At 47.1% G+C, this 27,334-nt stretch overlaps 1 protein-coding gene across 2 annotated transcripts in view; it reads right to left on the bottom strand.

Annotated features, from left to right (window-relative positions):
• Positions 1-258: 258 nt before the first annotated feature.
• LOC138498731 (CD5 antigen-like) overlaps positions 259-27,334 on the bottom strand; it is a 437,221-nt gene continuing 410,145 nt past the window's right edge. For both annotated transcript variants that reach the window (XM_069622369.1, XM_069622368.1), the window contains one exon: positions 259-1,113. In XM_069622369.1, the coding sequence (XP_069478470.1) occupies positions 572-1,113 (542 nt within the window). In that variant the 3' untranslated portion in view covers positions 259-571. The remainder of the gene's footprint in view (positions 1,114-27,334) is intronic.

A 27,334-nucleotide genomic window follows, 5' to 3' on the forward strand; every position in this document is an offset into this window, starting at 1 on the left:
TTGGACAATGACACTCGAAGATTACACTATACACAAGGGAATTCTGGTAGCGGTAGTTCCAAAAAGCAAACTATGTGTTGTTGCTGCTTTGATAATCAAGAAATGATTTTGCGTATCATGCTTGTCTCCTTGCTATTAACAGAAGCATGATTTCCTGTCATACTCTACTGGGAATACTCGGAATGCTCATGTTCATTATGTGGCCTCTTCTGTGTGGCGTATACCAACCTTGCAAGCTACACTCAATAAAGTCACTCTGGAAGGAAAGAATGAGTTGCAAGTTACTTTATTCTCTCTGCATATTCCTGTTTATTAGCGGCAATCAGAATGAAATGACATGATTGTATTGGCTTTGCTATATTGGAAAGGGCTTTGCATGATACATACACCCTGCATCAACACTGCACTGCATGCAGGACGGGCTTTGACCCCTCTGGAAGAGCATCCATACTCCACAGCCCCTGCTTCTGGCGTCTCATTATTGCACATAAGTAACAGTGAATTGCTATCTTTCATTTCTCATCTCAAGCTCTATTTTGTGGGTAGTGTTGAGTGCCACATGCATGCTGCTTTAGACCAGCTGCATGTGTGTCCCAGAATCTGCACAGATGTAGGGGAAGGTTCTCCCAGTGAAGCTGGCAGTGAATGTGAAGAGGTGCTTGCTGCTCTCAGCATCGTAGAAGGACACCAGCCCCCCCTCAAAGTCTTGGTAGATCCCAAGCTTGGTCAGGGGGCTGCGTGGCAATCTCAGAATCTGTTCCGGGTCACTGAGGACAATCAGGTAGACACCGCTTTGGTTCAAAGCCCAGATGCCATCCTCAGGACCCATGTTTAGACGCCCCTTCCTCTTCACAGATTCCTGGGCTACCCCCAGAGTCCATCGGTGGACAGGAATGCGCAAGCCAGAAGGTTTCTTCCTAGCAGGCAGTATCGCCACCTCCCAGTACCTCCTCCCGGAAGTGACCCCTGCGGAGCCCAGGACACATTTCTCGTTTTCAAACCTCCCTGGACCTGGAGGAAGCTTCTGCTCAGAGCTGCTGGAAGTCACCTCTTTCCCATCACTGGAGACAATGAGGAATCTGTTGGCTGTGCTCGGATCCACAGAAACCGAAACTGAGGAAGGAAAAAACAAGCTTATCAGAAATCAAAGTCTTCTAATTGTGCCCCCGCTTACCTAATACGCCTCTTCACAAACACACATAACTTATTACAGATCACCTGCCATATTTGCGACTTCATATTGGACTATAAACGAAGTGTCGGCCAGTACAAAAAAGAAAGCTCTGGACTGTGGCTTCTATACTTTTACAATCAACAAAGCAAAAATATAGAAAGACAAAATATTGATGGTAGACAGATTAGATCCTGCAAATTATAGCCCTAGAGCATTGTTGGATGCTAGCAGCAACTCTTTTTCAAACTTTGCTCGCAAGAATCTAGAAGAGTAGGCTGCCGAGGCTGGTAGCATTCCAAAATACAGATAGGCCTTCGGAAAGAACTAGGAAGGCAGCTGAATGGTTACGTCATTTCCTGTCTTCAGCAACGGGCCTGGGCCCCCAACTAATCGCCTATTTATGCTGCAAGTATATATCTTTCATCTGGGTTCGGTTGTGGAAATAGGTTTTGCCTTTGGACGAAACATGCTGCATCTGGCATTTCTTACACTTTACTAAGCATCCTAATGAAAACCCCTTCAGAAACTCTGATCAGAATTAGTCTCCAGATGGCAGGGGCTGCGTTCAATTTGATACCCACCTTTCTGGTTTAAAGGTTTTATTGGATGAATTGGGTATACAAGGCATTCAATAAATACCAGAGATATTTAAGATATATGGCATATACAGGAGAGTAGATAAAAACAAGAGAAACCTCATGCACAAATAAGCTCAGTATACGCATAATACCATTATATCAAGAAGATAAGAGCTTTTGAATAAAGTGGGGAAACGGACATAACAAGACAAACATGACAGGATATACAGGGGGGAGTAGGGGAAGTGCAGGAACAATCATAAAATGATAAGGTTCATAGAGTTTTAATGGGGGTCAGCATTGGAAAGGAAATCTAGAAAAGGACCGCCAATTTAGCTGATGTTTACATAGTAGGACCGGAGAGGAGGCATTGCAGCTTTCTAATCTGTGGATGTTACAGATAGAATTCTACCACAAATTATAATGGATACGATTCAAATGTTTCCAGATAGCAGTAAGGGTTTGGATGGCAATCATCAGGAAAAGATTAAACCAAAAGCAGGCATACTTATTAACGGTGGTGTTCTGTAAGAATTCTAAACAAAAATCTTGGTGAAAGTTGAAAATACATTTGATAGTGTTCCACACTGAATTCCGAAATGATTTGACATGCAGACACTCTAAAAACATATGTTTGAAAGAGCCCTGTAAGTAAAAGCAACTCCAGCAATTATCATTAGATGTTAAAGGGATGGTCTAGTAAAACTTTTTATTTAAAAAATAGATAGGCAACATAAAAGAAAATACTAGCATTCTCCGTTTTAAAACTTCCTATGTAAAATTTTGAGCTATTCAAGCTCAAAATTCGCAAAAGCAAGCACATGGGCGCATCCATTTTGTGAAATGGCGGCCCTCCTGTGCTGGCTTTTGCTTTTGCGGCACTAATGAAGGAAAAGCCAGCCAGCTGTAGTAAACAAAGGCTACCGCTGGGTGGCTTTCCCTTCATTAGTGCTGTAGGCGGAGGACGGGGACCGGAGACCAGAGCAGGAAAGCTGCAGCTGAATCTCGGTAAGTGCTATTTTTTTTTTTTTTTAAATAAGCACTAGCTGCGTTTTTTTTTCTAAGTTTTCCGGGCTGGAGGAGCCCGGAAAACTTAGAAATAAAACCGCAGCTTTAAAAACATTGTATTTATGTTTGCGGTCGCTTTTGAAGCGACCGCAAACATAAATACAACGTTATTGTGTTGGAAACCGCTGCGGTTTTTCTTTCCAAGTTTCTCAGGCTCCTCCGGCTCGGAGGAGCCTGAGAAACTTGGAAAGAAAAACCGCAGCGTTTTCCAACACAACTGTGTGTGTTTCTGCCTGCTGTGGCTATCACTTTGGGTCTCCGGTGCTCCCAGGGGAGCACCGGAGACCCAAAGTGAAAGCCACAGCAGGCAGAAACACAACGCGGTTATGTTTACATGCCGCGTAGTGTTTCTACCTACAGCTGCTTTCCCATTTGGGGCTCTCGGGCTCCCCGTGGGAGCCCGAGAGCCCCAAATGGGAAAGCAGATTCAGGCAGGGACAACGCGGTTGTTTTCCGCAATGCCGCGTTGTTTCTGCCTGAATCTGCTTTCCCATTTGGGGCTCTCGGGCTCCCCGTGGGGAGCCCGAAGCCCCAAATGGGAAAGCAGATTCAGGCAGAAACAACGCGGTTATGTTGGAAAACGCTGCGGTTTTTCTTTCCGAGTTTCTCAGGCTCCTCCGAGCCTGAGAAAACTGATTCCAAAATATAATACCTCTCGAGAGCCAAGGTTTCCAACTGATAGATTTTCCTTTGATTTTAATTATGGGATTAAGCCAATTAACAGGAGAGGGGAACAAGGACTGTTTTACTACAGAAGGGAACATATATAATCTGAGAAAATGTGCAGATTGGCGAATGCAGGAGTATTTAGTAAATTTGTTTTACCTTTGATGAGGTAAAAATCTGCAAGGGAAATCGTTTAAACCATAGCTCTTTCCAAGAGTACCCAGTTAGGTGCAAAGGTTGGCTCTCCATGAGTAAATTAATGCTGTGTTTGTCTAAGAACAAAAGCCATATGGTATTTTTTGAAATCCGGGAATCCAACACCACCCTGAATACAGGATTTTTGCTGAGAGAATTTCTGTGTCTCTTTTTCCCCATAGGAATTTGTATAGGCAAATATCAATGGATTTAAAAAAGGAGGAGGAAAGGGAAAATGACAGCATGTAGAGAAGATATAGAATAATGGTGGAAATAATTATTTTAATAGATTCTAGGCGACCCCACAAGGAAAGTTAGAGAGGAGACCACGAGGATACTCGTTCCTTAGCTCTGGCTAATATGATCTCGCAATTTTGTTTGCGAATATTATTGCTGGATGCCGAAATGTGAATGGCTAAGTATTTGAAACCTTTGGGACACCATTTCATATCTAGGGTAAACGTATAATGTGAGGTGCAATGTACATTGAGGGGGAGAACCTCAGACTTGTCAGTATTTAGCTTGTAGTCCAATGCTTTGGAAAATCTTGAAAAACTATCTAGTAGATGTTGAGCGCTTTGCTTAGGGTTTTAATAAAAATAAAAGCAGGTCATCAGCATATGCAGCGGTGTTAATATGTAACTTTCCGCATTGAATTCCTAGAATGTTATTATTTTGTCTTATTGCTTCTAAGAAGGGTTCTAGCGCTAAAATGAAAGGATGAAAGGAATCGGAGAAAGGTGGCATCCCTGACGTGTCCCTCTAGATAAGGGGAAGTAGGTAAAAACTTGTCCATTCACAAAGATTGCAATTTTAAGCTTAGAATAGAGGATGCTAATCATTGAAAAAAAGGGGTACCCAAGCCATGCCACTTAGGGAGCTTCAAACATTTAATCCCATTCTACCCTCTCAAAGGCTTTTTCTGCATCACGAGATAAAGCTGCATGGGGATCCTTCGAATTATGTATTACATCTATGATATCCAGGAAAAGTCTAATGTTAGAAGAAGACACCCTACCCTTCACATATCCAACCTGGTCGTAAGTCGGGTAAGAAGGGAAGGAGTCTATTCGCTAAGATCTTGGCGAAGATTTCACAATCAGTATTAATAAGAGAAATTAGACGGCAGCTTTGGGGAAGTTCGGGATCTTTATTGGGCTTAGGGAAGACGATGAGCATGGCCTCAAGAAAAGAACCCTGAGCAATGTTTTCCGAGCTAAAATGGGAGAAGAGTTCATTAAGTTTAGGAACTAATAGATTGGACAAATGGGTGAAAAAGTCAATAGAGAAGCCGTCTGGCCCGGGGGTCTTGCCTTTTTTTTTATTTTTGATAGCTTGATGTATTTCGGATGGGGTTATTGGGCCATTAAGTGATTGAAGATTTGCTTGAGTATAGGAAGTGTAGGGAATATTATGGAGTAAGTCATTAACGTCAGTATTATTTGGAGGGACCTCAGAGGTCTACAAATCAGAGTAAAATTTTGTGAAAACTTGGATAATCTCCTTATCTCAGAATTTCCTATTCCCTAAATGATCTTTAAGAACTACAATCTTAGCTTTTTCTTTTTTGAGTTTAAGGTACAATGCTAAAGATTTACTCGTTTTATTCAAGAATTGATAGATCTTTGCCTTATATTTCAGCAGGTTGGCACACGAATATTTCATAATGATTTTATTATATTGGAATCTTGCGGGCAAGTTGAGTTTCCAGTGGTTTAAACTGTCTGAGTATGGAATCTGATTCTTGTTTTAGTTTTTTCTTTTTGTTAGCTGCCATGCCCACCAACAGAATAGCCCCACGGGTTTACACCTTCCAATCATAATCTAGAATCCGGAAGGCCGGGCATTCCCATAAATATGACACCCTCAGGCCCAGGAAAACCGGGCTAAGGGCAAATTGGACTCGTTCCTGGCTCACCTGGTATTGCAGTCAAATACACTGATTTAGGCAAGGGTTTATTGTAGATTTCCTGTTTGCACCAAGATGGCCGACCAGAAGGCCATGAACACTTCCAGTGAGTACACATCCAGTTGCTGGGAGTCGCTGGCTATAAAAGCCACACCCAGAGGTGCTGCGTTGCTTTGCGTTATCTGCATTAGCAGCTTAACGCTTACTGGTGAGATCCCAACCTGCAAGAAAGAATGAAAGAGTCAAGAGATCTGGGCGCAATAGTTACAGATCCCTGTCCACCTGCAACTTAACAGCGGCATTACGCGGGTCTTCGTGAACCCAGCTACAGCTCTGGTTTCATTTCATACCTCAGAAGCGCTGGCTTCCATCCCTCATCTGGCTCGCGGTTATCCTGCTGCTGAGATATGACACCGATTCGCATTTGCAAACAAGGAAAGAAGATAACATGAATGGCATTGACATCAGGCAAGCACACGGCGTGTTGACTAAACCTGCATGCAGCTGTCACTTACCTAAGGGCTGCCAGAGGAAGCACGCAGTGCGTTACATTCCGCACACAGCCGTTACAGCTTCTAAAGAAGCACGTGTATCCCAACCACTAAGGGATTCCTCAAAGACATTACCAGTGCCCGGGCATTTTAGGAATAGCGCTCAATAGCATGGATCATCTGCAAGAAGGCTGGCCAGACCGCTGAATGTACCAGCAGGACCTAGGCCACCAGACTCTAAACAGGCCACTCTGCAAGGCCATAGACATTAACAGACTACCAAATACACACAATCTGGGCTTGAACATCAGTGAGGAAACTGGGTGTGCACACCACTATGGAAGACTAGCGCCCCTGCAATCGATGGCAGGATGGAGAGCCCAACATCATATACACCCAGGTGAGCTGACCACTCCCTAGGAAGACACTAAGGGGAACCAGAAGGAGGCCAGGGAATGGTCGGGGTGGCTCTGCAGAGTTTTTAGATAGGTAACACCTGTCTTCTCTCAGTAGGTGAAGCACAGACAGTGCACGATCAGGCGCCCAACCAGTACTAGCCATCCCGAGGGTCCGGACGCGCCCGCAGAGATAAGGTAAGAGTTATAGAACACAAGGCCCACACTAAACCCTCTGCCTAAGTGTCATGGATACCTCTGAAATCGACCAGTTGTCACAATTGCTAGGGGACCTCCGTGATGAGGTAAATTCTGCCAGAGCAGAGACTAATGCATTACGGTGAGAGTTAGTTGCAAATAGGGATCGCACTGATGAATTAGCTAGGCAGTTGCTTCAAACTCAAGCAGGACAGGCTCCATTACCAGGCGTCAGTCCCCAAGTTGCTCCTGTAACCCCGGTTCAAGTGGCTGTTCACGGAGCAGTTCCCTTGGCCCCCCCAGAATGTTTTACTGGAGACCCCCATAAGTTTGCTGTTTTTTATGGTTTATAGTGATTGCATCGAATGCCAAAGCATCGAATGCCTTAGCATCTAAAAAAAGCAATGAAAAAAAGCATCTTTTTAAAAAAAAAAAAAATGTTTTAAGTGGGGGTCTCCCAGCCCCTGTTTTTTTACCCCTTAAAACTCATTATAATTAAAATAAAACCTTTACCTTTGAAAAAATGTATTCAATGTTTTTTTTCACTGTATTGTTTTCGATGCTATTGGCATTCAATGCTTTATATTGGATGCAATGACTGGATACTGTTTTTATGAATCAATGTTGTTTGCATTTCCTTTGTAGGCTGGGGGTTTTCCTACCTATCAGTCCAAAGTGGCCTTTGTTTGATCCTACATGGGGGAGCACGCTGCAAATTGGTCCATCCCTCTGGTAAACCGGGACGATCCCCTTCTATGCAACTTTCCAGGGTTTCAGCAGCAATTGGAGAAGCTATTCGCCCGCTGCACCCATGGACAAGCCCTTGATAATGAGTTGTTGTCATTGCGATAGGGCATGCAGGATCTTTTAGCCTATGTAGCCACCTTTAACCGGTTAGTCGCAGAAATCTACTGGCCGGAGGTGAAACAAACCACCCTGTTCTATCGGGGCCTGCTTGGGGAATTAAAGGACATTCTAGCCCAGTTTGTCAACCCCCATCAGGGGTGCACATAGTATATCGACCTGGCATTACAACTAGACCACTGGTTACAGGATAGCAGAGTGGTTCGTGCGCACTCGGAGGGAAGAGCGTTGCATGTTCACGCAAAGGGGAGTCCTGCATGCCATCCCACGCCCAACCCAGAACCTATGCAGTTGGGAGGTGTTCATAGCCAGCTCACCAGAGAGGAGAGAGAAAAAAAGGAGACAATAGCAATTGTGTGTATATTGCGGGAATGCAGGTCATTTTCTTCGAGATTGTCCTCTAAAACCACCAAGGAAGATGGTTGGAGCACTGGACAAGAGTGAAGATGGAAGTCTGTCGGAAACCCCAACGCCCGGCAACGCAAGAGGTCAGCTTGTCCAGCAAAGAGAAGGTACTCTTGACCTCACAACTGGTAATTCCTGTGGTTCTCATATGCCACCAACAGCTTTCACGAATGCACGCTTTAGAAGCATACGTGGACAGCGTTGCAGTAGGCAACTATTTGGACCACGACATGGCTTGCAGGATTGGGGTTTCCATTTGGTATAAATCTGCGGCAGAAGATGTTACTGCAGTAGATATAACCCGGTTGCTGTCCAGACCAGTGACTCATTGCACCAATGAGATCAAGTTAATTTGCTAGGACGCGCACAGTGAGGACATCTCATTTGACTTAATTAGTGCTCCTCAGTTCCAGATAATCCTCGGGATGCCCTGGCTAGAAATCCACAATCCCTGCATCGATTGGTGTGCTAGAACTCTGACCTTCTCTGACAAGTGTGGACACTCAGTTACAAGGAGGGCTGTGCTCCTGGGGTTGATCAGGTGATGTCTGTTAAGAATACTGCTTCCACCCTAGGCTTGGTTGGGGTTTTGCCTTCTGAGTACGCCGAATTGCAAGATGTATTTAAAAAAGAACAAGCAAATACCCTTCCACCGCACAGGCCGTATGATTGCCAAATCAACCTCATTCCTGGATCCCAAGTTCCTTGTAGTCGAATCTACATGCTGACGGAACAGTAAAACCTCCATATGAAGGCTTATATTGATCAGTATCTCGCCAGTGGTTTCAACCGACCGTCCAAGTCTCCGGCAGCCTCTCCCCTTTTTTCGTGCCAAAGAAGGAGGGGGATCTAAGAACATGTTTTGACTATCGCTTGTTGAACCAGATAACGATCAAGAATCGATACCCACTTCCGCTGATACCAGTGCTCAAGGATCAAGTGAAGAATGCTAGGATCTATACCAAATCGGATCTCAGGGGGTCATACTATTTTGTGTGAGTAAAGAACGGAGACAAATGGAACGCACCAAATACGGTGTTTATGAATATCAGGTAATGCCTTTTGGGCTATGCAATGCCCCCGCAGCGTGCCAATATTTTATGAATGATGTCCTGCGGCAATTGTTAGATGTATGTACGGTGGTGTACATCGATGATATCCTGATTTACTATGCCACAGTCCAAGATCACGTCATCCACGTACAAGCAATCCTCGAAAAAAAACTACAGCAGCACCGGTTTTATGTGAAACTGGAAAAATGCGCTTTTCATGTTTCAGAGGTTGAAATTCTGGGTTCTGTCCTAACTTCTCTGGGGGTATGAATGGGCAACCGAAAGGTTGATGGGATCCTCAACTGGCCCTCACCTACTTCAGTAAAAGGAGTCCAAAGCTTCTTGGGATCACAAATTTCTATTGTCGTTTTATTCCTGGATTTTCCCAGTTAGTAAATCCAATCACATCCTTGCTTCGAAAGAACAATAGGTTCAACTGGTCTCTGCAAGCAGAAGAAGCATTTCAGATTCTGAAGCGCAAGTCCACGACAGCCCCAGTCTTGCAGCATCCGATTCCAGACCTCCCATATGTGGTTGAGACTGATGCTTCTAACGTCGACATGGGAGCTGTTCTTTCCCAAAAGAACCTAAACACTGGCCCACTACATCCCGTGGCATTTTGGTCAAAGAAGTGCATGGCAGCAGAGCTGAACTACGCCATTACGGTCAAGCAGCTGTTAGACATCAAAGCGGCCCTCAAAGAATGGAGACATTACTTATTAGGTGCCAAACAACCCCGTTACAGTTATCACAGATCACCGAAACCTACAATACCTGCGATCAGCAAAGGCGCAATCCTTGCTCCAACTAAGGTGGGCTTGGTTCTTTGTGGAATATGATTTCGTAATAACATACCGGCCAGGAGTATGCGATGGCAAGGCAGATACATTTTCACGCTTAGGGGAGGGAGATGACGCCTATGATATACCTGAAACAGTGGCCATTATCCCCGAAAACAAACTCCTTGGCGTGATACAACCGTTAGCAGTCCCACCAGAGCCCTGGCACACTAAATCGCTATCCCTACAACAGACACAATAACATTTTGGTCGTGGTGGACCTGTTTTCCAAAATGGCCCATTTAATAGCCTTGAAAGGACTCCCAATGGTGTCCACCCTGGCTAAGGTCTTTCTGGAGCAAGTAGTCAGGCTTCATGGTTTCCCTTCCATCGTAAGATCAGATCAGGGCAGTCAGCTTGTGTCCAACTTCTGGAAGAAGAGCTGCACCTTGGTAAAATCTGACATGCATTTATCCAGAAGCCATCACCCCCAGACCAATGGACAAACCGAACCAACCAACCAGACGCTGGAACAGTAGCTTCGATGCATGCTCTATCAGACAGAACGTACATGGGTGGATGTGTTATGAATTTCAGAAAATGCATATAACAATTCAGTGCACACCTCTAACAGTCACAGCCCCTTCTACGTGCTTTACGGGCAACATCCTCGAACTTCCATCTATGATCCACCAGAAACACTGGAAATGCCAGCGGTGAAGACTTTGCATGACACTATCTATCAGGCCTTGAAATGTTCTACTGAATACCTGCCGCTGCTAATAAGATGCACAAGAAATGTGCAGACCGTTACCGAAAAGAGGCCCCAGTTATCAAGTGGGTGATGCAGTGTGGCAGGCGACCAGACATGTTCCTTTCAAAGGACCACAAAAATTCCATCCCAGGTTCTTGGGTCCTTATGCAATTGAGGCTGTGATCAATCCTGTCGCGATGAAACTGACTCTGCCCTCCAACATGCGCATTCACCCAGTATTTCACATGTCCCTACTCGAACCAGTCCAACCTGGCACTCCTATCAAGGCACCCCCGGCTCCAGTGTAAGCAGAAAGTGAGCCAGAGTATGAGGTAAAGGACCCTATACTATCTGACGGACTGGAAGGGGTATGGGCCACAAGATAGAACGTGGGAACCCGTTACTAACAAACATGCACCACGGCTAATAACCAGGTTCCATCAGAATCACCCAACTAAACCAGGACCCGATAGTCAGTCCTTGAGCGGGACCTTGGGAGGGAGGGCTGTCATGCCCACCAACATAATAGCCCCACGGTTATAAACCTTCCCATCATCTAGAATCAGGCAGGCCGGGAATTCCCATACATATGACACCCTCAGGCCCAGGAAAACCCGGCTAAGGGCAAGTTGGACTCATTCCTGGTACACCTGGCGCTTATTGCAGTCAAAGACAAAGATTTAGGCAAGGGTTTGCTATGGATTTCCTGTTTCCACCAAGATGGCCGACCAGCAGGCCATGAACACTTCCAGTGAGTACACATCCAGTTGCTGGGAGTGGCTGGCTGTAAAAGCTACACCCAGAGGTGCTGCGTTGCTTTGCGTTATCTGCATTAGCAGCTTAAAGCTTAGCGGCGAGCTCCCGACCTGCAAGAAAGTATAAAAGGGTCAAGAGATCGGGTCGCAAAAGTTACAGATTCCTGTCTACCTGAAACTTACCAGCGGCATCGCGCGGGTGCTCGTGAATCCAGCTACAGCTCTGGTTTCATTTCATCCCTCAGAAGCGCTGGCTTCCATCCCTCATCAGGCTCGCAGTTCTCCTGCTCCTGACAACCGACACCGCTCTGCATCTGTAAACTAGGAAAGAAGATAACGTGAATGGCATTGATATCAGGCAAGCACGCAGCCCATTGACTAAACCCGCAAGCATCTGTCACTTACCTAAGCACTGCCATAGGAAGCATGCAGCACATTACACTCCACACACAGCCGTTACAGCTTCTAAAGAAGCATGTGTATCCCAACCACCAAGGGAGGCCGCAAAGACATTAGCAGGGCCCGGACATTCTGGAATAGCGCAGAATAGCGCAGATCATCTGCAAGAAGACTGGCCAGACCGCTGAAGGTACCAGCAGGACCTAGGCCACCGGACTCTAAACAGGCCACAGCCGGTCTGGGCTTGAACACCAGCGAGGAAACTGGTGGTGCACACCACTATAGAAGACTAGCGCCCCTGCAATTGATGGCAGGACGGACAGCCCAACATCATATAAACCCAGATGAGCTGAGCACCCAGTCGGAAGACACTAAGAGGAACCAGAAGGAGGCAAGGGAAGGGTCGGGTGGCTCTGCAGAGGTTTTAGATAGGTAACACCTGTCTTTTCTCAGTAGGTGATGCCCGGACAGTGCACGATAACGGCGCACAAGCAGTACTAGCCATCCTGAGGGTCCCGACGCTCCCTCAGATATAAGGTAAGCGTTACATTAGCAACAAAGTATATGATCTGACCTCTGAGAACCGCTTTATAACAGTCGCAATTGTTGGTAATGGATGTATCCTGATTTTTGTTCGCTGCGAAAAAGTTGTTGTGCCGCTGTGCGATAAAGGGTGCAAATGATTAATTGCTCAACAAATTAGCATTGAATCTCCATCTATTGGAGTTGTGGGAAATCAGTGGGGATGCAAGTTGGTTGTATACTAGGGAATGATCCGAGATTGTTATGGATTCTATTTGGGCAATAAGAAGGAGATTAACCATGGAATTGGAGATGAAAATGTAATCAAGGCGCGAAACGGAATTGTGGGGAGTAGAGAAGGTTAATTTGTAATCAGTAGGGTGATTAATGCTCCATGCCTCGCTAAACCTAACTCTGATACTAAATTGGTAAATTGTGTGTGATAAGTGGTGTTTTTGAAACGCACACTAGATTTCCTGTCAAGGAAAGGGTCCATAACCTGGTTACAATCTCCACAGGCAATCAGATTGTGGGGGTTGCATTGAAACACATTATTCCTGAGGTGCCGCCAGAAGGAGGGGTCTGCAGATGTTGGGCCATAGATATTCAGGACAGTCTATTCCTTAGATTCCACTAAGATCTTGATAAGTACTCATCAACCTAAATCGCTATTATCCTTGGATAATACTTTGCATTTGGAAAGACGTTTGAGTTTGGTTGCTTCTTCATTTGAGAGATGTGATTGCTGAATACAGGAAATTGAAGGTGGCGTTCTGTAAAGATGAGATAACACTTTTTGTCTCTTGATAGGCTTATGTAATCCTTTAACATTCCAAGAGATTATGTTAAGTAGCATAGGTTAGGAGGAGGTGAGCATAAAATATACATAGCATATGCAAAAAAGAAGTATTTACAAATAAAGCAAATCATATCCCGCAATTTTGATGGAGCAATAGAGCAGATCAATGTAGGGCTGATAAATATAACAAGTATAACGGCGGAGACATGAAAGGACCGAAACATAAGGGAGAGGGTGGGACGAAGAGTGAATTTGGTAATAATGAAACACAACCGATGACTATTGGTAGAACTGTGGCTAACAGGAGCCGGCCACATAAATCCATTGCAAAGATTTGATGCAATGGGGGAGGAGAGCCAGTCGAGATAAAGCTCACCTATTCCCTGCTCCGGTGGAGGAAGGTCAGAGTTCATATTAAGCTCAAAAGAAGTTGTGATATCATTCAAGTGGGGAGTCTTGATGTGTCCATATCATCCCTTTTATGATACTGGATATAGTGTCTCAAGTCCGTTGGATTCTGGAAAGTAGAGGTTTGCCCATTGAGGGTGACTTTGACAATGGTTGGAAGGGTAATACCATATCTGGCGTTTAACTGACTATGGGTTGATCTAAAGGAGAGGAGTTCCTTTCCTCTTGCTGGAGTTGAGTTTGAGACATCTTGCAAAATGAAAATATTCTTGCCTTCCCAATCCAGCTGCTTGATTTGTTCGACTTTCTCCATTATGAGAGTAATGTGGGTATAATCCAAGCGGGCTAGTATGTGAGTTCTTGGTAGTCCAGTAGTATTCCGAGCCAAGTTATTGGGACCAACTCGATGTGCTCTTTGCATGTTATGCTGCAGGTCAAGAATCTGAGGTAGAAAGGCATACAAGAAAGCAATAGGATTATCCTTTTCTATTCCTCCCGGTCGGCCGACGATATGTATATTATTTCTCCTACTTCTGTTTTCAAGATTCTCAGCCTGCTGTTGTAGGGAGGTAATCGTAGTTTCCAGGTTAATAACCCTATTAGTGATGTCTTCTGCGTCACTAACACGCCTTTCCACCTCATTCATCTGAGATTCAGAAATTGACCATTTATCGTCAAGCTGCTGTAGTTTAGCATTGGTGTCCTCCATAAAGGGGTTAAGAGCTCTTATTTCCAATAAAATGGTCTGCATGACGGGGTCCAATGTGTCTTCTTTAGGTGTAGGAGAATCACTTTTCTGTCTCTTGAGGGTAGTAGGTGACGACGAGGATGTGTCTTTTGTCTGTTCCTTTTTAGAAGCTATAGTACTCAAACATGTACATGAATGCAGATATGAAAATTCACTGTTTTAATTCCCCTGGACTGAGCAAGGAATTAACAAGCATCCAGAAGCAAACCCCTGGAATAGTCCTTCAGCCCAGCCAACTTATTTATTTGCTTGAGAGAGTGGTTAGAAGAAAATCATAAGGAGTAAGAAGCAGAAGCTATATGAAGTGGCATGAGAAAAAAAGGAAAACAGAGCCAGTTCTCCCTTAAAAAGCAGTCAGTGTGCGGGCCAGCCCTTTCAAAGGGGAGGATTTAGACAAAAAGGTCTCAACAATCGCTTAATATATTATAAAAATGTGGACGATATTAATGTCAGGAACTTATTTATGAAGAAAACCTGTTACCAGCATGAGGCGAGCTTCTTGCGTCACAGAGGCCAAGCCGCTGACAGGAGACGCCGGCAGCTTGCTTCACAGGATGACGCGGCTGCAGGCCCGGCCCACCGAATGCTCCAAACAAGGAAATGCAGCCGAAATTAGCTGTTCAGAAGGAGCCATGGACCCCCAGGACGTTCAGCAGCAGGAAATAGGCCACCAAAAAAGCAAAATATGAGGTATGCTAAGGAGGATAAAGATAGTGTTAATCCACTGGAGCAGAGTGGCGGAGCTAGGCGGCCATCTCTGTCAGCGCCAAGCCATTCCCCCCCAACCCCCCGATACCACCTTTCGTGGCCTGTGACAGGGGTGAGTGCTCACCCCTTGTTTATTCAGACTCTAAGGGCCTCATTACGACCCTGGCGCTAAGCGAAAAACGATGGCGGTAAATGCTTACCGCCATCGTTTTCCGCCAGGTCCGATCATGACCCGTGACCGTTAACTACGATGCCAATAGCGGCATCGTAGTTAACGCTGCCGCAAACTGCGCTAAGGGTGCGCGCACGCGACCGCCCACACCGTACTTAGCGCCATGGCGGAAAGGCACGCAAATGCCGACCCAAGCGGACATGCACCTAACGCCATCATTGAGGCCGCTAAGTACCTTACCGCCATGGTGCAAATAACGCCATCGCGAACCAACCGTAAAGGGCCAATTCAAGTGAATGCAGCTGCCACAGGTGCACAGAAACAGCACAGGTGAAGGCAATACAGACTCAGGGGAGTATAAAAAGAGCACACCCCACCCCTACCCACACCCAGTCACACTCCACAATGATGCCAATACGACTAGCAATGTTGGGGCTGGAGGACCTGATAGCAATGCATGTGCTACTACAACAGCAACAGCAACAACAACAACAACAGGCAGCACAGAGGAGACGCAGGAGGAGAAGGAGGGCAAGGCAGGCCCAGCAAGCCCCACCAGCACAGCCAGTGCCACCACGCAGGCAGCCCCCAATCCCACGCATCAGAGCCAATCCAAACAACCTCACTGCTGAGCAGATCCACACCCTGTACCGTTTGGACAGGGACACCATCACCGCCATCGTAGACATGACACACAACGACATCGTCAGCATGATAGAAAGTCCAACCGCCATCCCCCCCCTACTGAAGGTAGTGGCTGTACTCCACTTCCTGGCCACAGGCACCTACCAGCACACAGTGGGGCACCTGCATGGCATTTCACAACCATTATTCTCACGAACACTCATCCAAGTGCTCGATGCCCTCCTCAAGCACACAGACGACCACATCTCATTACCACGGACTGCCCAGGAGATTGCAAACACCAAAGTGGGTTTCCATGCACTAGCCAGCATACCCGGTTGCATTGGTGCCATCGACTGCACCCATGTGGAATTGGTGGTTCCACGTGCCATGGAGGTACCGTACCGCAACCGGAAACAGTTCCACTCTGTCAACGTGCAAATGGTCTGTGACTCCAACAAGATCATCACACATTGTTGTGCCCGATTCCCCGGATCAACCCATGATTCCATGGTCCTGAGGAACTCCACAATACCACGCTACATGGAGCGACATGCAGGCCCAAGATCCTGGCTACTCGGTGAGTGCGATGTCATGGAAGTGGGCATGGGAATGACGTACCAGTGCATACTCCACCTGGCTGAAAGGGGGGGGGGATGATGCATACTCCACCTGGCTGAAAGGGGGGGGGGATGATGCATACTCCACCTGGCTGAAAGGGGGGGGGGGATGATGCATACTCCACCTGGCTGAAAGGGGGGGGGGGATGATGCATACTCCACCTGGCTGAAAGGGGGGGGGATGATGCATACTCCACCTGGCTGAAAGGGGGGGGGATGATGCATACTCCACCTGGCTGAAAGGGGGGGGGGATGATGCATACTCCACCTGGCTGAAAGGGGGGGGGGATGATGCATACTCCACCTGGCTGAAAGGGGGGGGGGATGATGCATACTCCACCTGGCTGAAAGGGGGGGGGATGATGCATACTCCACCTGGCTGTGAGTAACACAGAGAACGGATACAGAGGAAGGCCACTCACAATGCACTAAACCCCTCTGCATACATAGGGTGATGGCATGCTAAACAGGCCATGGCAGCAATGGGCATATACTGGTTGCATAGTGTGAATCAATTAGTGCATGTAGAAGTGAGCCAAGGTAACAGTTCCATGCCAGCCATGGTGGGACATCATGTTCCTGGACAGACAACATGACTGACACATACATTCTCGCCTACATACAGGTGATGCAGCCTACCCCCTGAAGAGGTGGCTCCTCACGCCAGTCCGGAACCCGCAGAACCAGCACGAGGAGGACTACAACCGTGCACATACACGTACTCGTGTGGTCATAGAGCAGACATTCGGCCTCCTGAAGGCACGGTTCCGAAGCCTCAGCAGGTCTGGTGGGGCACTCCTGTATGGCCATGAGAAGGTGGCAAAGATGGTCATGGCATGTGTCATGCTGCACAATATGTGCGTCAGACGGAATGTGCCCCTGCCCCCTGACGCAGAACTGCAACCACCTGACGATGAGGATGAGGATGAGGAGGGTGCAGAAGGGGCGCCACCACATGGAGGAGGCGATGCACAGGAGGGGCGTGCCATGCGCCAAAGTATCATCAACCACTGCTTCTAGCACACACGGCTGGTGTTCATCGCATGGAGACAGCACTTGGGGCACTGTGTGACTCTGGGGCATGCACACTGAGGACTGGACACCAATAAAGCACACATACGCAATGAAAATGTCCACACGTTTCCTTTTGTGAAACGAATAAATTGTATTTGAACTATGTACTGTCGTGTCACACCCCCTCCCACCTCCCACCTCCCCCCTGCACACACCCCCCCCCAAACTCCCCCCTTAACTCCCCAACACACCACCCCGCCACCCCCCTGCACACCCCAACACACCCCCTCCCACCTCCCACCTCCCCCCTGCACACACCCCCCCCAAACTCCCCCCTTAACTCCCCAACACACCACCCCGCCACCCCCCTGCACACCCCAACACACCCACTCCCCCCTCCACCCTCCCCCCCCCCTGGAATCCCAACAAAGGTGTGAGTTGGTCTGTGCAGCAGTGTCAGTAGTAGGATTCCTACACTGTCCGGCCACTATTGGCAGCCCCCTCCACTGGCCCCCGGGGCACCCCTGCCTGTGCTGCGGAGGTTCCTCCCCGATCGGCGGATGGGGCTGCTCGGTGTCGAGCTGGCAACCGAGGAGGATCCTGCCTGCTCATTTGGACGCATGGCCCGTATTGTCTGCACAAGGTCAGTGATGGCGTGCCGCACAGCAGCTAGTTCCGCGCAGATGTCCTTTGTGGACGACTCTATAGCTGCCTTCACAGTCTCAGCACATTTCTCCATTGCTGCACTTGACCCCCCACATTCAGCAACATGTTCTTCGAGCAGCGAGGAAAGTTGCTGCTGCCGGGTGGCAATCGCCTCCAGAGAATGGTTGGGATTCTGGGCCATGGCTAATGGCAGTGGCATTCCCATTGGGCTGATCTGCCCCTGCAGCGGGGATGGAGTGGCTGGCCAATCGTCATCCTCTGGCTGACCCTGTGTGGCATCCGCATGCGGGCTGCTTAGGGACAGGTAGGGGGAATGAGGGTGGCCTGTGGGGCTCCTGACATCACTCTCCTCAAAGATCCCTGCTTCACTATCGGAGGAGGCAGCAATGGCAGCAGTCTCCCCAAGTGTGCTGCTTGCAGCAGAGGCTGTGGCTTCTGTGGGCATGATTGGTGTGATGTCTGCTGCTGCTGCTGCTGCTGCTGTACTGCCTGCTGGGGTGGCTGTCTGTGCCCTGTCATGTTTCCCTTGCATGGCTTTTGCCTGCTGTGGTGTTTTCCTCGGGACGACAGAGGTGGAGGGTTGTGGCGTTGGCACAGTTGGCCTGGCCCTCTTGGTGGGTGTGGAGGCTGTGGTGTCCTCTTCCTCAAGGTCGGAATTTGAGCCTGTGGTGGGACAGAGGAGGGAGAGTGTTATTGATGGGTCTGCGGACATTGGCCGGGCATTGTGGCGACTGGCATCTCATCAGTTAGTACATGTGGCACATTTCATGCAGGGGAAAAAAGTTGACTCCCTTTTGTGTGGAAGTAGCATGGAGGTATGTGGGTGCCTGCAGTTAGGGTGTGCATGCTGCATGTGTACAGGGTGCAGATCGGATGTATCTGTGGGCAGTCTCCTGCTGATGTGTTGCATTCACACTATGGGCCAACATTGTACTTCACATGAATGGACTTAGGTGAGATTTGCATGCCTTGATTTGAGCCACCTACCTGCATCGCCCGATGTCGGGGCTCCTCTCTCCATTCCTCCTACTCCTTCAATGCTCTGCATTCCGATTGTGGAGGCACAGATTTCCTCCCATGGCTGCAATTTTATAGGGGACTCCGATCCTCCCCCAGTTGCCATTGCCAGGTTCATGTTGGCTGATAGTATGCTCCTGACTCTGAGCCGGAGATCGTCCCACCGCTTGCGGCACTGTTTGACATTGCGGGGTGTCGTTCCCACGGCACTGACCCGCTGAGCTACCAGTGCCCATATGGCCTTCTTCTTGGTTATGGCCGGTCTTGTCAGTTGGTTGGAGAATACCACTGCAGCGTTCTCCTGTAGGGTCTCCGCTAGAATGGTGAGCTCCTCTCTGGAGAAGCGGTCTTGCCGCTGGCGGTCACAGGCTTTTTTCAAAACTTTAGGCATCTTCCTGCAGGTAGAAGGTTGAAGCCGGTATTGGCGGGGTCTCAGGCTCGGATGTCCAGTGGTTTCGGAGGATGGCAATGGATTGTGTTTTTAAAGATGGCCGCCGTGCTCTTTCCCGTTCCGCCGCGGTGACGCTACTTCCGGTTCCGCTTATCTACGGTCACCGCTAATTGCGGTGACCGCTAACTACGGTCACCGCTATGTACGGCGGTGGCGGTGGTGCACCTTGCGCCGCATACGATGCCGGTAGGTGCCGTTTTGGGGGCATTACCGCCATGGCGCTGTTTACATTACCGCCATGGCGTAATGCTCGTGCGCGATGGGTCGTAATGTGGCGCACTTTACACCATCGTCCCACGGCGTTAACGTTCATTACGCCATGGCGGTAATGACGGCGGATTACCGCCAGGGTCGTAATGAGGCCCTAAATCTCGTATTCTGATACATCTTTCAGGAATATTCACACATTTCCTCCCAGATCAGGTAACAAGCGCATCCAATGGCTTTCATACGCTCACGTTTTAGTCCTCAAAGACCACACTCCCTGTTGGTCTCTATTGTGCAATGAATTCCATCTTCACTTATTTCAGGAAATATGGTCTTGGGGTTAACACCAATAAGACAGAAACGATACAACTTTCAAATAGGATGTTGTACTGACATGTAATTGGCTAATGCAGGGGTCAAATATTGATGTTATCTCTAACCTGAAATATTTGGGTTTTGTGATCGTTGGAAGGCCCAAGTATTCTCCCTTATGTGACCTTGAAGAGGACAGTCATTCACTTCTGTGCACAAATGAAGAGACTTCTCAGAAAATGTTCAGTGATAATTATCTGACCATTACAACAATGACATTGATACATGCAATCTTGCTAGTAAGAAACCTCTTGTAATTATGATGCCTGCTTTCTTGTATTATGTGGCTCTTCAGTTTAAATTTTATTTATGTAAGTTTGTGTCGGCTGTCACTTACAGCCTTGAGATGTGGCACTTAAACAATTGGGACATGTTGCCCACACTAGAGGGCTTCTTAGGGAGCAGGGTTTGGTGACTTCCTGTTTCTGTGCTTGTTTCAGAGCAGAACTGGGGCTGCTTTCGTTGAAGTCATGTGTGGAGTCGAATCTTGTTTCTCTGGATAGGAAGATACTCTCCCATATCTGTAATTCTCTGTATTTTCACCTCAGAGACCATATGAACCTAGCCAAGTGTCTAAGGATTAATGATCTTGTAGGAAAATGCAACCAACCTTTGGTCCATTTGTGAATTATAATTGTAATTGCTCTTTATATATTTTTACTATAATACCCTTGTGCTTAATCCAGAATATATGAAGAGAAAGTTGTAGGACATAGACTGCATAGAGAACTTGGACTATCACTCAAACCACTACAGGCTTGATCAACACTTGTCAACAGAAATTGACACGGGTGGCTAAATGCCTACTTACTTACAGAAATTCCCTAATACGAGTTACGTGATGCTTTTTTGATATTCCACCATAATCTCTTACTCTCTGAAGAAATCCTGAGATCTTGATCAGGTTTACTTAATTATTTATTCATTTTTACCTTTGCAGGAGTGCGCTTAACGCTGGGGTGTCTAGGCGCTAGTTACATGCAGGAGCAAAAAAAAAAAAAAAAACCTGCTGATTACATTACCTAAAGAGGTGAGTATTTAGTAATTTGCGGAAAGTACTCTAGGCTGGTTCTGATCTCAGAGCAGGAGGGGGTGAGTTCCTTAAAGTGGCAGCAGAGACTGGTAAGCTAGAGCCTCCCACTTTGGATCTGTTGAACTTGGGAGTGGTTAGTTGGTTGCAGTATACGGTGCAAGTAGGCCTGACATTGGTAGGTCTGGGCAGCCCCTGTGCCAGGTAGCTCGGTGCAGTATTTGAGAGACATTGGTAGGTAATGATAAGGATTTTTAATTGGATCTTTTCTCTGGCAGGGAGCCAGTGAGCTTCTTTCCTTGCAGCTGATGTGTGGTTGTGTCTGGTGAGGACAAAGGCAGCGCACAGGGAATTGTTCTGGATGATTTGTAGTTTATTTACATTTTTTTCCATAATGCCGTCAAGGAAGGAGTTGCCATAATCCAGTCTGGAACCAATGATGGTCTTGGCAATATTGAGGCAGTTTTTGGTGGATAGGAAGGGTCTGCTTACATTGAAGAGCTGGATGGCGTACATGGCGGAAGAAGCAATAGTGTTAACATGGCATGACATGCTCAGAGTGCATCTAGGTGGAAGCCAAAAGTCTTGACAGCAGTAGAGACATGAATGGTGTGGTTGTCGATGATGAATGATTGATAGCCTGGGTTCAGGTTGATGAGGCCGGCGGGGTTGGCTACAAGGAGCAGTTCAGATTTGTCTTCATTGAGCAGAGGCGATGGGTGGCCATACAGACAGATGATTGATGGGTGGAATGAATTTGCGAGGTGTCCTGGTGGTACTTCCCAGTTAGAAAGGTGACTATTTGGGTGTTCTCTGTGTAATTAGTGAAGTTTATGCCGAGTGATTCTAGGTGGTCGAAGAGGATTTGCCACGGGCTCTATCACCCTGATCCTCTCTAAATGGGCTGATTTCTCCTCCTCTCTCCTGACATCTTCCTCTAAACTCCTTCTTCTGGGTGACTTCAACATCTGCCTTGACTCATCAAGCATGGTGTCCACACTTTTCAGTGACCTCTGCACTTCACGCTCCCTCTCCATTCTCCTTTCTGGTCCTACCCACTCAGCTGTCACACTCTTGATGCCTTTATGCACACAGATCTTTCGCTCTCCGCCTCACTCATCACTCTGCTCTCCTAGTCAGACCACTCCCTCCTCTCCTCCAAAACTGGGCCCTCTCAACCCACTGAATGTACCTGCCCCCTGCTCTGCCAACCTCGTTCATGGACATCCACCCGATGGAACGAGTGTTGGTGGCTGCCGTTGCATCCATCTTCATCCCACCCTTTCCTCCCACTGTAGACAATACCTCAGACTCTCCTCCCAGCAACCTCTTGCCATCTCTAACAGGCTTGACAGTCTTGCCCTAGTTATGGGGATTTACTTGAAACACGCCACCAAGTGTAACACTTAGTACGACTCCAATCTAGGAACCATGAAGTGCAAATGTAGAGATGCAAAACGGAAGAGGCAAACCACAGGCTCATCCTCTGATAAACTGGCCTGCTGCCTTCTCCAATGTCAATATCATCTCACAATTCCCTCTAAGAAGAGGGCCCACATCCAGGCCTGTGTCTCTGAAACATCCAACAACATGGCTGAACTCTTTAAATTCTGCAAGGAACTAGTCAATCCTTCTGCAGTCGCCACCTTTCTTCTTCCCTCTGAGGCCCTCTGCACTGCATTGGCCACCCAATTTACTACAAAAACTCAGGACATCCTGAGCACTTTTTCTTTCTCCCCTTCTGCCCCCTCCTCCCATCCCCTTGGCCTCCCAACCTCCCCTATCCTCCCTCTGCTCCTTCTCTCATATCACACCGGAAGAGGGAACTAGGGTTGACCGCTCCATGAAGGTCTCTTCCAAAAAGGTCTCCCCTTGTTCTTCCAGAACTATTAAGGACAACCTTGGCTCCCTTGCCCAAGTACATGCTGATTTCTGCAATCACTCTCTTGCTACTGGTTCTTTCCCTTCTCCCCTCAAGCACTCTCTTGTGTGCCCCTCCCAAAAAAGCCTTCCGCAATGCCCAAGTGTTTGGCTAACTGCCGCCTCATCTCGATCACTCCCTTCCTTGGGAAACTCCTGTAAAAGCTGACCTTCCACCAACTGGCCCAGAACACTGATCTCGTTGGTTGCCTACAGGACCATCAATCTGGATGCCGAACATCTAGAGGCACGGAAACTTCTCTCCTGAACACCTGTGAAGAACTGCTCGCATCTCTTGACTCTAACTCGCCCGCTGTAATCATTCGACTTGATCTCTCCTCCGCATTTCATACGGTCAACCACTCCATTTTAATAAAATGGCTCTCTGATACCCTTGGTATCAAGGAGCGGTCACTGGACTGGCTGACCTCCTTCCTCACTGACAGTCCCTCCGAGGTCATCCTGGGCTCTTTATCCTCTCCTACCTCTATCTCCACCTGTGGCGTTCCCCAGGTCTCCAACCTCTCACACGGGCTCTTTAACATCTATCTCACTCCGCTTGCTCACCTTATCTCCACTTATCTACAACTTACTCTCACTAAACACCTTCATTCCAAATCCTTACGTTCTTCTGGCTCCAACTCTCTGCGTGTCAGGTGCTTTTCTAAGCATCAAGCTGGTGCCAGATCTCTCTCCTCGGCTGGCTCCCTCCCCTGAAACCGCCTCACCCTTACTCTCCATCTTGAGCCGGATCTCCTCAAATTCCAGAAGCTCCTCAAACTTTCCTCTTCACCTCCTACTTCCCCCTTTCACTCTCATGATCATACCCCACAGTCGCTGAGATTGGTAGCCTGGGCCCTTATGTGTCCTTCTGGGCTAACCGTCTGCCCAATCACCCTCAGCATCTGCCCCTTCCCAGCACTTGCCTTCCGGCACCCACAGGCTTGTGTTCTCACAGGTCTGCACTTACTATTAAATAAAAATATGCAAATAACAAGGGGGGGTCCTGGGAGTCCCTCTGCCAGACATTAGTCCTGGTTACGAGAGACTTACCCAGAGTCTTTAGCTCACTATCTTTCACAGAGGAGAAATATCCAGCACATATCAGTCTTTGTCCTGCCCTGGGGCAGTCCAGCACAGAAATGCTAGGCAATTCTCCTCTGAACAAGAGTACCAACAGCAACCCCAGACACGTGTTTCGGTCTGGTTGGACCTCATCAGTAGGGTGGAGCTGTGCCTCTCTAAGAATAGTGAGCAAGGGGTCCACGTCTGGATTCCCCTAGTAACTTAGGGTGAGACCCATAGTTACTTAAATATGAAAATTAACAAGGGGGTCCTGGGAGTTCCTCTGCCAGACATTAGTCCTGGTTACAAGGGACTTACCCAGAGTCTTTAGCTCACTATCTTTCACAGAGAAGAAATATCCCAAACTTATCAGTCTTTGTCCTGCTCTGGGGCAGTCCAGCACCAAAATGCTAGGCAGTTCTCCTCTGAACAAGAGTACCAACAGCTCACTCTTCTTAGAGAGGCACAGCTCCACCCTACTGATGAGGTCCAACCATACCGAAACACATGTCTGGGGTTGCTGTTGGTACTCTTGTTCAGAGGAGAATTGCCTAGCATTTCGGTGCTGGACTGCCCCAGGGCAGGGCAAAGACTGATATGTGCTGGATATTTCTCCTCTGTGAAAGACTCTGGGTAAGGCTCTTGTTACCAGGACTGTTGTAGAAGCTGGCGAGTGACACCTTTAATACATTGGGTTATTGGTGTGGCGCTCTTAATTGGGGAGGGAAAGAATTCCCGGCATTGATTGTTGCCCCATAAATATCTCCTACAGTGTCCCTACTCACCTGCCAACTCTCTCTTACCTTTACTTCCTATGACAATAGTTTTGGCTTATTGGTGGCGTTTTCAGCGCTACCTAATGGGCAAAACCAAAGAATGAACAGCGAACTGCATTTCAACTTTCTTCCAGAGTGTGGCAATATGACACCTGAAAATATCCTTTCACGGTTCAGCTACTTTGCAAAATATCATTCTTGGGCTCTTGGATTTTCACATGTGCCCTGCAAATTTCAAGCTAGTTGATGGGCAGACTGAAGTTTCGTGTGTCACGTGATAACATGTATTCAAAATGGTTAGAGGGCTTTTCATTTGGCAAGGACTAACACTAACCTGCCTCTCTATTCAAACCAATGTATTTAACATGTGAATATGTAAACATTGTGCTGAGCCGCTTTTTGTAAAGTAACTCCTCGTGACACTTCAGGTAAGTTCTTATTCAGTTACTTTATTGAGTTAGAGAATATGTCCAAGTACATTCCTGGGCAGGAAGGCACCAGTGTCCACCACCCAGGCTGATTCTGGTGAAACACCTGGGCATTGAATTCCAGCAGTGACATGTGCACATTCTACAGTGACATCCTCACGCTGACCTCACACATACAACTAATTCACCCACCAAACGCTAAAGAACATATTCCTAATCGTGCCCCTCCCCCCGCCCGGCATGTATATAATCCTTACCAACCTTTGCAAGATAAGTATATGGCCCCGTCTGAATATTTCTGGAAAGTTTTGTGAGGGTTCATCAAGGGGGGGGCAAAGTTGTAGGGGGGGACCAAAACTTCTGGGTTTTCCGTAGACACAATAGACATTTTTTTGCTTATGTCTACAGCCCAAACCTCTGGATGGATTTTCACCAAATTTGCAGCAGCAGCGGCGGCTTGGTCCCAAAAGTGTGTAAATCCGTCCAGTATTTTTTTTGTTAAATGGCTCAAAAGTAGGTAAAAAAATGATCTGTGATATTTGGGTTCGCTCCGCGGGCCCACTTCCCTGTTCGGTCTGCGGACGGGCATCCAATTGGCCTAGAGGGCGACGTGATGTCCGCGAACATCGGAGGCGGCCACTGATTGGATGGTGAAAAGCGTGAAGTGAGTTAGGTTTTTGGAAACAACGCCATTTTGGATTCGCGGACAGCGGCCGGGGTCCACGAACATTGCAGTAAAAACCTATAAAAAAACGCAACATTTCACTTGTCAAACTTATCAAACAATCTCTGGGAGGTGAGAGGTGATAAGGATGGGATGATGGGATGGGATATGTCCGTAAGAAGCCAAAAAATGGGTGTTTTTCATCCCCGATGTCCGCAAACAGTTTGGGTGTTCGGGTGCCATCCTGTGATGTTCGCGAACACTTCAGATGTTCAAGGACATCTCTGTCTATTTCTGCAATACAGGGTTGGTGAAAAGCAGTTTTTGGATGGCTTATCACTTTAGCGCCACTCAATGAAACTGCATGACATTTTTGAATTTTATTCTAGTACAGATTCTGAATACTTTTGGAAAGTGTGGAGCCGTTTGACAAATCTGCACAAAGGTTTGCAAAATGATTATACATTTAGATATAGATGTTTTTTTACAAAGTTTGGTGGGATTCTATCAAGAAGGGGTTAAATTAGAGGGGGGTTCCCAAAATATTGTAAAGGCTTATAAATGTGGTGCCTCGAAGCACAGACCCGATTGCGAAGTGTGAGTGCGTTCGCGGATACATCATCAGGCCACGCGTGAGCGCAGGGTCACGTGGCACTGTCCGGAAGATCAGCAATGACGCCAGATGTTTGCGGACGTCGACGGATGAAAAAACAGTGGAAAAATTTGCAAAACATGTACAGAAGTGTTAAAGATTATGCTAGAAGGTGGGAGTTATAAGGTAAAACTTTGTAAATTGGACAAAAATATGGCTATATTGGTGTTAGTATGATATTAGTAAGTTGTATGAAAATACCATGCACTGCCCATTACATTCACTGAAAAAACCTTTGTTAAAGGGATGTTATGGTTAAGTTGCACTAATAAAAACCTATGAAATTCAATAAATAAACATTGTTAAAGGGATATTATGGTTACAAATGAAACCGAAAAATCTCAGAAATTCAGCTAAGCAACCATAACTCATGCCACCTCCATGCACTGCTAATACTAACACCCAGGACATCAAAGATGACATCACAAAGGTCATTTATGACATCACTGATGACATGACATATGAAATTCATTTTGATGAAAAGTCCCTACAAGGGGTTGTGCTTATAATGGTGTTAACAAGATGTCAGGGGCGATCGGGAGACCTATCATGAACTACTTAATCTATTAAAGAATGTACTCATCTAAACACAACATTATATTGAAGTGTTGTTATTAATACAGGAACCTAATCATACATAAACACAGGCAATGGCTGCAGCATGCACCATAGACGTACAATATTTATAATCTTGCAAATTTTGGATAGTAACATAATGAATGCTACCTTATTAGAGTTTCCAGTAATGTTTAACATGTAATAACTAGCTAACAATTGAAAACGTACTAC

This window comes from Ambystoma mexicanum, chromosome 5q (assembly GCF_040938575.1).
Source record: "Ambystoma mexicanum isolate Mex_15411 chromosome 5q, UKY_AmexF1_1, whole genome shotgun sequence".
NCBI lineage: Eukaryota > Metazoa > Chordata > Amphibia > Caudata > Ambystomatidae > Ambystoma > Ambystoma mexicanum.